Here is a 16954-nt window from a genome sequence, read left to right as displayed (position 1 = left end):
CCCTGTAACCATAATGATTCTACGTGGGACAAACATCACGTCAATTGGAAACCAGGAACCGCGAACACCGGATAGGCCGTCAAACGCCACGATCCCAAATCCTTAATTTCTACTTACACTGACACCAAACAGCACCAGTTCGATTAGAGCAACACAAAAATTGTCAGCCACGCTACCACCCACCATGCTCGGGAGTTCATTGGCAAACAATCCCATCAACACTGACCTACAACCAGCCCACGAAACCCTCAGAATTCAGTTCAACTACACAGCCAACCAGAGATAGGACCGACCCTCAACCAACCCACACAAGACACCCCCACCAGCAGTTCCCTTCCCAATGACCCTGACCTGAGGTAAACTCCTTATCACAAGACCTATCAAAAGACCTTCACTGGTGATCCCCACCTGACCCATCACCTGACCCTCACTCGATGTGACCCACACCTGACCATCACAAGATCTCACCTGATGTACCTCTCACCTGACGTGACCTCCCCATCACAAGACCTTCACTTGTGACCCCCACCTGACCCATCACAAGACCCTCACTCGATGTGCCCCACACCTGACCATCCCAAGATCTCACCTGATGTGCCTCTCACCTGACGTGACCTCCCCATCACAAGACCTTCACTTGTGACCCCCACCTGGCCCATCACAAGACCCTCACTCGATGTGCCCCACACCTGACCATCCCAAGATCTCACCTGATGTGCCTCTCACCTGACGTGATCTCCCCATCACAAGACCTTCACTTGTGACCCCCACCTGGCCCATCACAAGACCCTCACTCGATGTGCCCCACACCTGACCATCACAAGATCTCACCTGATGTGCCTCTCACCTGACGTGACCTCCCCATCACAAGACCTTCACTTGTGACCCCCACCTGACCCATCACAAGACCCTCACTCGATGTGCCCCACACCTGACCATCCCAAGATCTCACCTGATGTACCTCTCACCTGACGTGACCTCCACATCACAAGACCTTCACTTGTGACCCCCACCTGACCCATCACCTGACCCTCACTCGATGTGACCCACACCTGACCATCACAAGATCTCACCTGATGTGCCTCTCACCTGAGGTGACCTCCCCATCGCAAGACCCTCACTTGTGACCCCCACCTGACCCATCCCAAGACCCTCACTTGACACAACTGACACCTGACCACCACAAGACCCACTTGCGAGACCCACACCTGACTCATCGCAAGATGTAAGAATCAATGCATGCTGTTGAACCACACGGGATTTTTACTCGTTCAGCGTCCGAGTCCAATTCCAGATTTCTACATTTTTTAACCAATTATTTCCGCATGAGACCTACCGATATCGCTACAGTACAGAGAGGACCTTCCTCGCTCCGCCGGGGTGGTGTAGCCCAATTGGTTATTTACGATGAGGTGAATGCTTCCCCCGATTCTAAAATGGGGCAGATTGGAAAGGGTAAACGTTTCCGGAACAATCCCTTGGCCAGAGAACGACGCATCTCCGTGAACCTGTATCCCAAAGATAAAAATGGCGCCGGTCACAAAAATTGATCAGACTTAGCCTTCTTCTACTCTTTTCTTTCTTTCTTTTCTTCAATATCATTTTTATTTTATTACATAAAATATAAAATACAAAAAAGAAAAGAAGAAATTAAGGGAGGGAAAGGAGACGGGAAAAAGGGGTGTGTGAAATACAAGGGGGAAGAGAAAAAGAAAGAAAAGGGGACACAGAAGTGGGTACATCCCCCTCACATTTTGTAAATATTTAAGCATATCTTTTCATGTGACAACGCTGAAGAAATGACACTTGGCTGCAATGTAAAGTAGTGAGTATACAGCTTGTAAAACAGTTGTAAATGTGCTGCCCCCTCAAAATAACGCAACACGCAGCCACTAGTGTGTAAACTGCTGGCAACAAAAATGAGTAACTAGTCATTTCTATAACCCCAAATCTTTCTAATCAACAAAACCAAGTTTCATTATTTTTTTCTTCACAAGCAAACATTCCAGAAGCGATCTCCAAATAAAGAACATATTTTCCTCTTTAAATAAACAAGTAATCAATTGAACCATTCCTGCTTTATCTTCCTTGCTATGGAAATAACGCGTATTTCAGTGGTGGGTTTCAAATTTTTTTACTACCCGTTCTGTGGGTGTGGCTTGGTGGGCGTGGCAAGTCTTAGTGGGCGTGGCTTGGTGGGCGTGGCAGGGGAAGGATACTGTAAAATCTCCATTCCTCCCCACTCCAGGGGAAGGATACTGTAAAATCTCCATTCCCTCCCCACTCCAGCGGAAGGATACTGCAAAATCCCCATTTCCTCCCGATCAGCTGGGACTCGGGAGGCAGAGAATAGATGGGGTAGGGCCAGTCAGAATTTTTACTACCAGTTCTCCGAACTACTCAAAATTTCCGCTACCGGTTCTCCAGAACTGGTCAGAATCTGCTGAAACCCACCTCTGGTGTATTTCTATTTGTAGCTAGTAACCTCACCATTTTTATTTACAAAATTTATTGCATTCTTTCAAATTCTTTGGAAAGCAGTCTCCTCCTTTTTCCATTTGTGTGGAAAAAGAAAAATGTGGAACTGCTGTATTTTACTTAAGGAGCCCCTAATTTAAAAGGAAAACTTCTCTGTATAATGGACTGACTGGATATAGATAGTCCTCGACTTACAACAGTTTGTTAAGTAATCGTTTAGAGTTACAACGGCACTTATAACCATACATAAAGTGGCTTATAACCATTTTTCACACTTCGGACTGTTACGGCATCCCTGTGGCCACATGATCAAAATTCAGATATCTTTGCAACTGCTTCATATTTATGACGGTTGCCATGTGTCCCGGGAGTCATGTGATCCCCCTTTTCCAACGAGCAAAGGCAATGGCGAAGCCACATTCACCAAACAACTGTGTGACTAACTTAACAGATTCACTTAACAACGATGGCAAACTTCAGGCTCAATTATGGTCGTAAGTCAAGGACCACCTGCAATCTGTTTGCTCGGTTCTGAACCATCAGGACTAATCCACATTGAGGGTAGCACAGTCCAAATCGCAGCGGCTTGCAGAAGAATATGGAGAGAATGATGGGTTTCCCGTTTCCTAGTCCCGCAGTTTATTTTCTTTTATTGATTAAAATGAATTTATAGTTTACTAGCTGATAACCTGGCGTTGCCCGGGTATTTATTTATCCCAATCCTGTATTAGACAGGAAAAGGAATGAATTATATCTATAGTGGCAACTCTACTGTGCTGTACAGTAGAAGCCATTTTAAGGCACAACAGGCTGTATCTCTTAACAGAACTTGAATCCAAAATGCACACTATCACTGTCAAAAGTACTGTGATTTGACACTATAGATATAATTCATTCCTTTTAATTTCAGCGGCCCAGGCATTCCAGGGTTATGCTGGAACACAGACACACAGGCACCCACACCCACACCCACCCCGAGGAGTGTTAGGGGCGTCTTACCCCACACAGTATTTTTTTCCAGAGAGTAAGTCATCTGTGTACCAAGTTTGGTTGAAATTGCTCGAGGCGTTCCAGAATTATGTTGGAACATACACACAGCCATTTTTTAATATATAGATAATCGGAGGAGGCCTGCAGACTTTCTCACCCTTCTCTAAAGCAGGAAGATCACCGATAAAGCCTTAATGGTTGAGCCTCCTCCCAAAAGATGGCTTCCAAACTAGTTTTAGAGTTTTAAAACTCCTGAGCAAAAATTGCCTCCATTATCATTTTAATCACCAGCTAAGCAACATAATTTGTTTAATTCCTCTTGCTTTGTGTCTCACCTGGGGAAAAAAAAAACAAGACCAGGCAGAGTCTAGTTTTTGCAATGTCTCCAGTCTCTTACGCCCTCGGGGCACAGTTGAAACTTTAAATGATTATTATCTCCCATCTATCCGTCCCAGCTTTCTTCCCATTTCTTGTTCCCAATTTTTTGCTCCAAATACCTGCAAGCAAATGACTTTATCTCCCGGCCGAGCCGAACTGGCTAAGGAATAATCCCCATCCGACAAAGTTTGCTGTCTCCCTCTGGTTTTGCCGACCGCCACGGGGTTGATGGCTTCCAGGTGGGAAGGATTCGGCAACAGGACGACGTGAATCGGGCGGTGAGACCCGAAATCCAGCTCCACCGAGGCCGTGAGGTGGGAGAGGACGTCTCCGATGGCAGCCGCGTTCTCCGGGAATTCGCTCAAGCCTTGCATTTTACGGAACATCAGCTTTTCGGCGGGAAAGCAAGAAGACAACGGCATGGGAGTCACCTCTGCGGTTTTGAATAATGAAAAATTTCTAGCAGGACGACCAGATTCTGGAGCGGCTTTGTTCCTTAGGCCGTCCATCCGTCTGGTAAACTCGCAAGATTCGTTTTTCTCGCCAGGTACCTGTATACATCCGGACTAGACTGTGTTGTTTCTCTGTGTCATATAATATATGTGGGTATTGGCATAATTTTGTATTTATGCATTTATTTTGTCATGTTTATGTAGTCTGTATTGGAAGTGAGGACCCTTCGAGAGCTCCATTCAATGAAATTTCATTTTAAGGTATGTTGATTAGTGTACATTCAAAGTGACAATAACATTATTGTTCTGTTCTGTTCTGTTCTGTTCTGTTGTTCTGTTCTGTTCTATTCTATTCTATTCTATTCTATTCTATTCTATTCTATTCTACTCTATTCTACTCTACTCTGTTCTAATTCTTTCTTATCCTATCCTATCCTATCCTATCCCTATTTCATTCCTTCTATTCTATTCTATTCTATTCTATTCTATTCTATTCTATTCTATTCTATTCTATTCTATTCTATTCTAATTCTTTCTTATCCTATCCTATCCCTATTTCATTCCTTCTATTCTATTCTATTCTATTCTATTCTATTCTATTCTATTCTATTCTATTCTATTCTATTCTATTCTATTCCATTCCATTCCAATTCTTTCTTATCCTATCCTATCCTATCCTATCCCTATTTCATTCCTTCTATTCTATTCTGTTCTATTCTATTCTACTCTACTCTACTCTACTCTAATTCTTTCTTATCCTATCCTATCCTATCTCTATTTCATTCCTTCTGTTCTATTCTATTCTATTCTATTCTATTCTATTCTATTATATTCTACTCTGTTCTAATTCTTTCTTATCCTATCCTATCCCTATTTCATTCCTTCTATTCTATTCTATTCTATTCTAATTCTATTCTATTCTATTCTATTCTATTCTATTCTATTCTATTCTATTCTATTCTATTCTATTCTATTCTATTCTATTCCATTCCAATTCTTTCTTATCCTATCCTATCCCTATTTCATTCCTTCTATTCTATTCTATTCTATTCTATTCTATTCTATTCTATTCTATTCTATTCTATTCTACTCTACTCTACTCTACTCTAATTCTTTCTTATCCTATCCTATCCTATCTCTATTTCATTCCTTCTGTTCTATTCTATTCTATTCTATTCTATTATATTCTACTCTGTTCTAATTCTTTCTTATCCTATCCTATCCCTATTTCATTCCTTCTATTCTATTCTATTCTATTCTATTCTATTCTATTCTATTCTATTCTATTCCATTCCATTCCATTCCAATTCTTTCTTATCCTATCCTATCCCTATTTCATTCCTTCTATTCTATTCTATTCTATTCTATTCTGTTCTTGTTCTTGTTCTTGTTCTTGTTCTTGTTCTTGTTCCTGTTCCTGTTCCTGTTCCTGTTCCTGTTCCTGTTCCTATTCCATTTATTATATTCTCTATTATTCTCTATTATTCTATTCCATTCAATTCCATTCATTATATTTGCTATTCTCTATTATTTCCTATTCTATTTCTATTCTATTCCTGTTTAAAAACCCATCCCTTTCCTTACCTCAGGGGGAAAGTGAAGGAGGCCCGTGAGAAGATTGAGTCTTCCCCGGTGAGGCATCCCGAGGACGATGTCCGTCACGCCGCTATACGAGGACATCTTCAGCAATTCGTGGAAGAAGCCCATCATGCTCTCCGCACCTTCGCCCCCGTAGCGCTTCACCGTGGCAAACTTGGTGGCCAGGAAGCGATCAAACTCCTGTGAGACGTAAAACCTTGGAGTTAGGCATTCAACTCGCTTTATTGCTCACCCCAGCTTCTAATACAGGTAGTCCTCGATTTACAAACGTTTGTTTAGTGACCATTCATTGTTACGACGGCAGTGAGTTATAACCGTGTGATGTGATCCCCTTTTGACCAGCAAAGTCAGCAGGGGAAGGACAGATTCACTTAACAACCGCACTACTAACTTAACAACCCCAGTGATTCACTTAATAACTGAAAGCAAGGTAAAACGGGGAAAAACTCACTTAACAAGCATTTCACTCAACAACATACATTTTGGGCTCGAGGACCAACTGTGTTCATTGCTAAAAATGAATAAAGGTAGTCCTCAATTTACAACAGCTTGTTTAGTGACCGTTCAAAGTTACGTCGGCACTGAAAAAAGTGACTTATGACCACTTTTTCACACTTACGACCGTTGCAGCATCCCAACAGTGACATGATCCAAATTCAGACACTTGGCAAGTGATTCATATTTATGACGGTTGCAGTGACCTTCTGACAAGCAGTGACTGGGGAAGCCAGATTCACTTAACAACCAAGTTACTAAGTTAACCCCTGCAATCATTCACTTAACTGTCTCACTTTTGGGCCCAATTGTGGTCATAGGTCAACTGTGTTCACTGCTAAAAATGTATATGTACAGCCAATCAGCTGTCAATTAGATAAATAATTGTCAATAAAAAATAAAAATAGTATATATATATATAGAATAAAGAATAAAGTCTAAGAGAATTTTGGACTCTTTTCCCCCTCTTTAAATTTAATCCTATAAGGATTAATCCTAATAAGGAGCCTTGGTGGTGCAGCAGACTAAACTGCTGTTAAAGTAGCACGTAGCTGCCAGCTGCCTGCAATTACTGCGAGTTCAAATCTCAACAGGCTCAAGGTTGGCTCAGCCTTCCATCCTTCCGAGGTAGGTAAAATGAGGACCCGGATTGTGGGGGCAATAAGCTGACTTTGTATAAAAAAAAGAACACCGCTGGGGGGTGGGGGCAAAAGCCCTACTAAGCAGGTATATACAAAAGTATGAAGGCTATTGCTTAACGCATTGTAAGCCGCCCTGAGTCTCTGGAGAAGGGCGGCATATAAATCGAACCAATAAATAAATAAACAATAAATAAATAAATAAATCCTATACATTTGCAGGATGCCTGACATTTATACTGGCCCAGTTACAGATAACAAATGATATTTGTTCCTTAGGCCATCCGTCTGTCCGGTAAACTCGCAAGATTCATTTTTCTCGCCATGTACATAGTCTGTGTTGCTTCTCTATTTCCTATAATATATGTGGGTATATGCATAATTTTTAATTAATTAATTCATTAATTAATTTTCTTGTCATGTTTACGTAGTATATACCGGAGGCGGTGAGCCTTTGAGAGCTGTGTGCCGCGAAATTTCATTTTAATGTATGCCGATTTAGCGCACATTCAAAGTGACAATAAAGTTATTCTAAGTTCTAACTCTATCAATAAGACAGCCAACCTTCACACTCTCTGTGGAAACCGGGCGTCCTCAGTTCCTCCTCGTTGTGGAGATATTTATTCCTTGGACTTTGTACGCTGTTCATGCGCTGGGCCAGTATAAATACACAGTGGGCTAATTTGAACCTCAAACAAAATTTTGGGGCTTATCTTCTGTATTTCTGCAATAAGGCTGAGATCAGCATGGACTATATGGACTTTGTTTTACAAACACCAGGAGAGAGAGAGAGAGAGAGAGAGAGATGAGAGAGAGATGATAAATAAATGATTAGATAGAGAAATAGAGAGATAGTTAGATAGATAGATAGATAGATAGATAGATAGATAGATAGGAGAGATGACAGATAGATGACAGATGATAGACAGAGATGAGAGAGAAATAGATTACCTAGATAGGTATAGATGAAAAAGATGATAAATAAATGATTAGATATGAGAGATGATAGATGACAGATGATAGACAGAGAGCTGAGACAGATAAATAGATTAGATAGTTAGATAGTTAGATAGATATATAGATGAGAGATGATAAATGATTAGATAGACAGACGGATGGATGGATGGATGGATAGATAGTTAGAAATAGATAGATAGATAGATAGATAGATAGATAGATAGATAGATAGATAGATATGAGAGATGACAGATAGATGACAGACGATAGACAGAGATGAGAGAGAAATAATTAGACAGGTATAGATGAAAAAGATGATAAATAAATGATTAGATAGATAGATATGAGAGATGATAGATGACAGATGATAGAGAGATGAGAGAGATAAATAGATTAGATAGTTAGATAGATAGATATATAGATGAGAGAGATGATAAATGTTTAGATGGATGGATGGATGGATGGATGGATGGATGGATGGATAGACAGATATGAGAGTGATGACAGTAGAGATGAGAGAGATGATAGATGATTAGATAGATGATAGATATGAGATGATAGATAAATGACATGATAGAGAGATAAGAGAAATGACAGACAGACAGACAGACAGACTGATATAGTATAGCTATAGATATAGAACTAAGGAGAAATTTCCTGACAGTGGGAACAATTAACCTGTGGAAATGCCTTGTCTCCAGACGTTGTGGGAGCTCCATCACTGGAAGCTTTCAAGAAGAGATTGGACAAGCATTTGTCTAAAATGGCACAGGGCTTCCTGCCAGAGCAGAGGGTGGGACTAGAAGACCTCCAAGGTCCCCTTCGGCTCTATTATTCTATTCTGTTCTGGTTACCAAGTGCCCAAATTTTGCTCATGTGACGTGAAGATGCTATAGTGGTCTTAAGGGTGAGGATGAGTCATAAATCACTTTTTTTCAGCGCCATTTTAACTTGGGGTGGTCATTAAACAAATGGCTATAACTCAAGGACTGTCTGCATGTCAATCAAACACAACCATCCATTTTCATCAATCCGCCTCGGTTTTGCTTCTTGCATCTGCCAAGAACATTATTTGCTTGCGCACACATGCAGACACGCCTACAATGCACCTGAGATTCTAGCATGATCTTGGACAAATACTTTTTCTCTTCGGTAGTAAAAGCTTCTTGCTTCAGTTCCTCAAACCGTTTGGCCATCCATTCCTTCTCTTGCATGCTGGACAGCTGGCTGGTCTCGATGGAGATATGTCCACAGAAGATGTCCTCCAGGTAAGACAGGATATCTTCCAGCGAGGCTTCGTCCTTCCCCATGTTCAAAAGCCCTGAAGTGGAAAGGAAGCAAGCAAGCAAGGAAGGAAGGAAGGAAAAAAGGAAGGAAGGAAGGGAGGAAGGAAGGAAGGAAGGAAAGAAAGAGGGGGAGGGAGGGAGGGAGGGAAGAAAGGAAGGAAAAAAGGAAGGAAGGAAGAAAGGAAAGAAGGAAAAAAGAAAGGAAGGAAGGAAAAAAAAGAAAGAAAGGAAGGAAGAGAAAGAAAGTATGGAAGAAGTAAAGAAGGAAGGAAAAAAGGAAAAAAGGAAGGAAAGAAAGGGAGGGAAAGAAGGAAGGAAGGAAGAAAGAAAGAAAGAGGAAGGAAGGAAGAAGGAAAAAAGGAAGGAAAGGAAGGGAGGGAGGGAGGGAGGGAAGGAAGGAAGGAAGGGAAGGAAGGAAGGAAAGAGAAAGAAAGGATGGATGGAAGGAAGGAAGGAAAGAGAAAGGATGGATGAAGGAAGGAAGGAAGGAAGGAAGGAAGGAAGGAAGGAAGAAAGAAAGAAAGAAAGAAAGAAAGAAAGAAAGAAAGAAAGAAAGAAAGAAAGAAAGAAAGAAAGAGCGAGCTCATATCTGGTCATCAACCATCCAAGATTTTAACAATAACACAAATATTCTCCTTGCAAAATTTTTAGCTGAGTTTGACTCTTGTGGAATTTTATAGGCCTATTCACGGCAACCTAAGAGAGCCAATTTGGTCCAGTGGTTAAGGCACCTAGAAACCAGGAGATGGTGAGTTCTAGTTCCACCTTAGCCACGGCTGGGTGACTTTGGGCCAATCACCAGGAGACGGTGAGTTCTAGTCCCGCCTTAGGCACGAAAGCCAGCTGGGCGTTCTTGGACCAGTCACACTTTCTTAACCCAACCCACCTCACAGGGATGTTGTTGTATGGAAAGTAGGAAGGGAAAGGTGTGTTGGATATATTTGCCATCTTAAGTTGCTTATAAAAAGACCAAAAAAAAAAAAAAAGGTGGGATATAAATAAAATAGTATAATACAATATGGAATAGTTTGCCATTACTGTTTTTTTTGGAATATTCTTTTTTTAAAATTCTCAGTCTTTAGGGCAGTGTTTCTCAACCTTGGAAGCTTGAAGATGGGTGGACTTCAACTCCCAGAATCCCCCAGCCAGCGCTGCTGGCTGGTGGATTCTGGGAGTTGAAGTCCACCCATCTTCAAGCTACGAAGGATGAGAAACACTGCTTTAGGGTTTGCTGTACAATCAAAGTTTAACTTCTCCATTCTACGACCTTCCATCACTGCAGCAAAAGCTATTTCTGAGCTGACGTGAGTTGGATGCAGCTCTCAATAAGGCCCACACGATGAGGATTTGACGTTACCTGCTGTGTTGAAAGGGCCTTGCAAAGTTTCCGCCAACACCTGAATTTCAGGCACCGCCTCCATCACAGCCTGGCCAGTAAAGAGAGGATTGATTTTCGCAGCTTTGTGTCCATGTTCGTGATACGCCGTCACTAAACGAGCTAGTCCATGGTCAGCTGCAAAGGAGAGAGAAGAAGGGTAATTTCAGCGTGTTTCCAAAACTTAACATACGGCGAGAGAGCGTGGGAAGAATCCACATGTCCTTTATTCAGTCTGATGCAAGTAAAAATATAACAGCACTCCTCGGCTTACGACCACGATGGAGCCCAACATTTCTGTTGGAGAGTTTTACGACTTTTCTTGCCACCGTTGTTAAGTCAGTCACACGGTTGTTAAGCGAATCAGGCTTCCCCGTTGAGTTTGTCAGAAGGTCACAAAAATGGATCACGTGACCCCGGGACACTGAGACCGTCATAAATACGAGTCAGGTGCCAAGCATCCGAGATTCAAGGATTTCCCTGGAATCTGAACCAGGGTTTTTGATTTACTTCAATGAAAGATGCAGTTCTGAAGAAAACTCAGCACTGGCAACAAGAAAGGCATCCGGCCAGTCAACACTCAGCTCAGCACTCAGTTGCCCAGACTCCACCCCACAAGGATGGATTCTGGGGGCATTAAAAGAAGATGAAAGATGCAGTTCTATAGATCCAAAGCCATAAATGTCGAAACTTGCTGGAAAAACAATCTCAAAGTTTTAAAGTTTTCTGACCAGAGGTGGTATTAAGCAGGTTCTGACCAGTTCTGGAGAACCGGTAGCGGAAATTTTGAGTACTTCAGTGAACCAGTAAATACCACCTCTGACTGGCCCTGCCCCCATCCATTCTCTGCCTCCCGAGTCCCAGCTGATCGGGAGGAAATGGGGATTTTGCAGTATCCTTCCCCTGGAGTGGGGAGGGAATGGAGATTTTGCAGTATCCTTCCCTGGAGTGGGCAGGGAATGGGGATTTTGCAGTATCCATCCCCTGGAGGGGGTGGGAATGGAGATTTTACAGTATCTTTGCCCTGCCACACCTACCAAGCCACACCCACCAAGCCATGCCTCCCCTTCCTCCCTCTTTTCCTTTCCTTCCTTCCCTTTCCCCTCCTCTTCTTTCTACTCCTCCCCCTTTCATCCTCCTCCCCTTCCTCCCTCCTTTCCTTTCTCTTCCTGTCTTCCTTCCTTCTACTCATCCCCTTCCTCCCTCCCTCATTTCCTTCCTTCCTTCCTTCCCATCATTCCTATTTCCTTCCTTCCTCCCTCCTTCCCTCTGTCCTTCCTTCCTTCCTTCCTGCCATTCCTATCTCATTCCTTCCTCTCTGTCATTCCTATTTCCTTCCTTCCTTTCTCATCTCTTTCCTTCCTTCCCTTTCCCCTCCTCTTCTTTCTACTCCTCCCCCTTTCATCCTCCTCCCCTTCCTCTCTCCTTTCCTTTCCTTTCTCTTCCTGTCTTCCTTCCTTCTACTCATCCCCTTCTTCCCTCCCACATTTCCTTCCTTCCTTCCTTCCCGTCATTCCTATTTCCTTCCTTCCTCCCACCTTCCCTGTCATTCCTTCCTTCCTTCCATCCTGCCATTCCTATCTCATTCCTTCCTCTCTGTCATTCCTATTTCCTTCCTTCCTTTCTCATCTCTTTCCTTCCTTCCTTCCTTCCTGTCATTCCTATTTCCTCCCTCCCTCCCTCCTTCCGTCCTTCCTTCCTTCCTTCCTGTCATTCCTATTTCTGTCTTTCTTTCCTCCCTCCTTCCCTCTGTCCTTCCTTCCTTCCTTCCTTCCTGCCATTCCTATTTCCTTCCTTCCTTCCTGCCATTCCTATTTCCTTCCTTCCTTCCTTCCTGCCATTCCTATCTCATTCCTTCCTCTCTGTCATTCCTATTTCCTTCCTTCCTTTCTCATCTCTTTCCTTCCTTCCTTCCTGTCATTCCTATTTCCTTCCTCCCTCCCTCCTTCCCTGTCCTTCCTTCCTTCCTTCCTTCCTTCCTTCCTTCCTTCCTGCCATTCCTATTTCCTTCCTTCCTTCCTTCCCTCCTGATCATCATCCTCATCGTCGGAGTGACTGCAAGCCCCCCCGATCCCACCTGCCGGCCTCCAGGGCTGGGCTCGCTCGGCGCTCCCGCGGGGCTCCTGGGCCGGCCGGCCGGGCTTGTAGCCGTAGACGCCGCGCTCGCTGTGGTAGGCGGCGCGGCCCCGGGGCCAGCGGGCCACCAGCGGCCTCCAGCCGGCCGAGCAGCAGCGCCCACACACCGCCGCCATCCCGCTCGCCTGCTCCCTCCCGGCGCCCCGCCCCCCCCGGCAACGCCCCCGGCCCCGATTGGGGCAGCCGGAGGGGAGGGGGCGGAGGACACGCCCACAGGGGAAGAGGGGGGGGGCTCCGATTGCTGCAGGTGGTGGAGGGGAGAGCCCCCCCCCCCGCTCCTGCGAATTGCAACCTGTGTTGCAAGTTTGCAAAAGGTTTGCAACTTTGCATCCAATGTTGCATCCTAAGCAGGAGGTTTACTTCGCATCCAATGTTTGCATCTCATTACAATGTTGCCATCTAATCTTTCTAATGGCTATTTCTATTTCTTTTTAATTAGAATAGAATAGAATAGAATAGAATAGAATAGAATAGAATAGAATAGAATAGAATAGAATAGAATAGAATTCTTTATTGGCCAAGTGTGATTGGACACACAAGAAATTTGTCTTTGGTGCATTCGCTCTCAGTGAACATAAAAGAAAAGATATCTTCGTCAAGAATCGTAAGGTAAAACACTTAATGATAGTCATAGAATAGGATAGGATAGGATAGGATAGGATAGGATAGGATAGGATAGGATAGGATAGGATAGAATAGAATAGAATAGAATAGAATAGAATAGAATAGAATAGAATAGAATAGAATAGAATAGAATAGAATAGAATAGAATAGAACAGAACAGAACAGAACAGAATAGAATTCTTTATTGGCCAAGTGTGATTGGACACACAAGGAATTTGTCTTTGGTGCATAGGCTCTCAGTGTAAATAAAAGAAGGTACATGATAGTCATAGGATACAAATAAGCAATCAGGAAACAATATCAATATAAATCGTAAGGATACCAGCAACAAAATTACAGTCATACAGTCATAAGTGGGAGGAGATGGGTGGTGGGAACGATGAGAAGATTAATAGTAGTGCAGACTTAGTAAATAGTTTGACAGTGTCGAGGGAATTATTTGTTTAGCAGGGAAAAAAACTGTTCTTGTGTCTAGTTGTTCTGGTGTGCAGTGCTATTATATAAATAAATATATAAGTAAATTGCTATTTACGGTAATCAATTTTTCTTGATGGAGGTGGTCCTTGACTTATGGCTGTGACGGAAGCCGACATTTCTGTGGCTAAGCGAGACGGGGAGGGGGTGTTCAGCATGCCACGAAATTTCATTTCAGTGTATGCCGATAGTGTGACAATTCAAAGGGACAATAAAGTTAGTCTAAAAGTTATTGTAAGTGAATCCCTAATCCTAAGGGGATCTACCTACCGAGGTGGCTGGATGGAGTCACTGAAGCAGTCGGCATGAGCTTCAATGGACTCTGGTAGAGGACAGGAAGAACGTGATCCAAGGGGTCGCAATGGGTCGGACACAACTTCGCAACTAACAACAAGAAACACAGGAAATCGTTTGTTTTTTTTCTTCCTACACTCAATTTGAATAATGTTCAATTTGAATAACGAATAAGAAGAAGGGGTCAACTTATTTTCCAAAGCACCAGAACGCAGGACAAGAAGCAATGGTTGTTGGAAGCTAAGCAAGGAGAGAAGCAACCTGGAATTAAGGAGGAACTTCCTAACAGTGAGGACAATTAACCAACGGAACAGCTTGCCACCAGAAGTTGATGGTGCTCCATTACTGGAGTTTTTAAAGAAGAGATTGGACAGCCAGTTGTCTGAAATGGGAGAGGGTCTCAGTTATGGTATTATACAGGCCGTCCTCAACTTACAACAGTTCATTTAGTGACCATTTAAAGTTACAACGGCACTGAAAAAAGTGACTTGTAGCCAATTTTTACATTTAAAACCTTTGTAGCATCCCTATGATCATGTGATCAAAATTTCAGGCACTTGGCCAAAATTTATCTTGCTAAGAGACATTTATGAAGTGAGTTTTCTCCTGTTTTACGACCTTTTTTGGCACGGTCATTAAGTGAATCACTGCAGTTGGGATGCTGCAACGGTCGTAAGTATGAAAAATGGTAATAAAGTCACAAAGTTTTCAGTGCCTGTGTAATACTTTGAACAGTCACTAAACAAACCCACGAATGAAGGCAAATGGGTTTTTAGTGCAATGATTTCGCACCAAACAAAATAAGTCAAGGATTATTTATATAGTCATCCAGATTTTGCAGCTAATTAATTTACATTCACATTACATTACTACTACCAAATACAATTAATTGTAAATTGAATTGTGAGTGCTAGAACAATTAGAATATATCTTGGGTTTCTTTGGGGAGGCTGAGGGAATTTTTCTATCCTCATTTCTGGCTTGTTTTATATTATATTAAAACAATATTCAACAATTGCTTTAACTCTACAAGCTACCTAGGGCTGTTGGCTTAAGACAGCACACTATTAATTGAAAAAAAAAACACCTTTCATTGATTTCTTGATATCAAGAATCTGCATTTCCGATAGAATTACTCTAGAGCAAGAATTGCAAGTGGCAGTGAGATCATTGCTTTGCTCCTCAAATTCAACACTATAAACAGCTGAGCCCATGAACTGACAAAAATATTCTTTTTAATTACGCCTTTTTAAGGCAATGTTCCCAGGGAGTTTTGCATAGCCAGTTTTCCAGTTTCTGGAAAAAAATATTCCAACCCCAAAAACTGTATCTTACTAGCTCTGAAAGCTGATTTTGATCTCAGATGTTGATGTATTATTGTCACTTGTTTTGTTTTTTTGTTCTTTGCAAGATTATTTCCGTGTGGTTTGTGCATTTGGTTATTTTTTTAAAAAAATCTTCTATATTATATTTTCTATACCATCCAGAATCCATTGGGATTGGGTGGCTTTTAAATTCTAGTAAATAAGAATAAACATTGGAAATAGAGTCCTGTCAAAAGTAGAGTATGTATCAGGATTACAAGCCAGTTGCCCTCTGAGACAAGACAATGTTTATGTGGTAACTACAGCTATACTATATCTTACTTTTAATAACATCAACATTTCTCATTTCTTTCTTCATTGTTTATATTATGGATGTACCAGCCACATTGTTGTAAACTTTCTTTCAGCAATAAAAAAAATGTATGCATAACCACAATTCCAACTGGGTTTCATTAAAACCAAGCCAGGGAAAAAACTACAATACATATACAGTAGATTTAAGTCTACTGAAATCTCTGCAGATATAAACTTTGGTTTGCTTAAGAGCAGAAGAGAACAGAATAACAGTTGAAAGGGACCTTGGAGGTCTTCTAGCCCAACCCCCTACTCAATCAACTTTTAACGTTTTATATATGGTTTTTAAGTGCATTGTAAGCCGCCTTGAGTCTTCGGAGAAAGGCGGCATACAAGTTGAACAAATAAATAAACAAATAAATAAATCAGGAAACCCTATATCATTTCAGACAAATGGTTATCCAATCTCTTCTTAAAAACTTGCAGTGTTGGAGCATCCACAACTTCTGGAGGCAAGTTGTTCCACTGATTAATTGTTTTAACTGTCAGGAAATTTCTCCTTAGTTTTAGGTTGCTTCTCCCCTTGCTTTCATTGACATAAATGGCTTTTGGTAAAGCCCAAGGACCTAATCAGGGGAAAGTGTAATAAAAATTGTTTCCCAAACTTTTAAACCCTAGTTTAATGTTAGTTAAACAATAAAAATGCAAGGTTTGAATCTTTAACTAGGGTTTTTTTAAAAAATATTTCTTTGACAGGCTTAATTAAAGCTTTAGGGTGAATATCCTGCATTAACCCCCCCCCCTCTGAAAGAACTTAGAATGTTAGATTAAAAAGGGACCTTGGAGGTCGTCTAGTCCAGCCCCGTGCTCAGGCAGGAGAGAACCTATATACCATTTCAGAGACAAGTTTCTCCTTAAAAACCTCCAGGGGGATGCAGCAGCGCCCACGATTTATGAAAGCCCTGAACTGAGCAGGGATTTCAATTCTTTAATAACTCCCCCCCTTCCCCATTTTCCTAATATTATTCTCAATATTGGAATTGAGTGAATTGAATTGAATTGAAACGGGAAAGAAATCGTGCTTTCAAAAGCTGCAGCTTGGAGGCGTGGCCCCGCCCCCTTTCCAGGAGAAAGCCACGCCCCCCCGTCGGGCACTTCC

The 16954-nt window shown here is 42.1% G+C and overlaps 1 protein-coding gene across 1 annotated transcript in view; it reads right to left on the bottom strand.

Moving 5' to 3' along the window:
- Positions 1–12944, bottom strand: part of DHTKD1 (dehydrogenase E1 and transketolase domain containing 1) — a 29591-nt gene extending 16647 nt beyond the window's left edge. Inside the window, exons 1-6 of the mRNA XM_060694920.2 lie at positions 12726–12944; positions 10631–10786; positions 9097–9308; positions 5883–6077; positions 3966–4235; positions 1337–1508 (exon numbers count right to left, since the gene is read on the bottom strand). Coding sequence (XP_060550903.2) covers positions 1337–1508; positions 3966–4235; positions 5883–6077; positions 9097–9308; positions 10631–10786; positions 12726–12900 — 1180 coding nt within the window. The 5' untranslated portion in view covers positions 12901–12944. The remainder of the gene's footprint in view (positions 1–1336; positions 1509–3965; positions 4236–5882; positions 6078–9096; positions 9309–10630; positions 10787–12725) is intronic.
- Between the last annotated feature and the right edge of the window lie 4010 nt (positions 12945–16954).

The sequence above is a fragment of the Pantherophis guttatus genome, chromosome 7 (genome assembly GCF_059756535.1).
Source record: "Pantherophis guttatus breed Tessera chromosome 7, ASM5975653v1, whole genome shotgun sequence".
Taxonomy (NCBI): Eukaryota; Metazoa; Chordata; class Lepidosauria; order Squamata; family Colubridae; genus Pantherophis; species Pantherophis guttatus.
The sequence above is the reverse complement of the archived record's forward strand: the minus strand, read 5'-3'. Positions and strand labels throughout refer to the sequence as shown.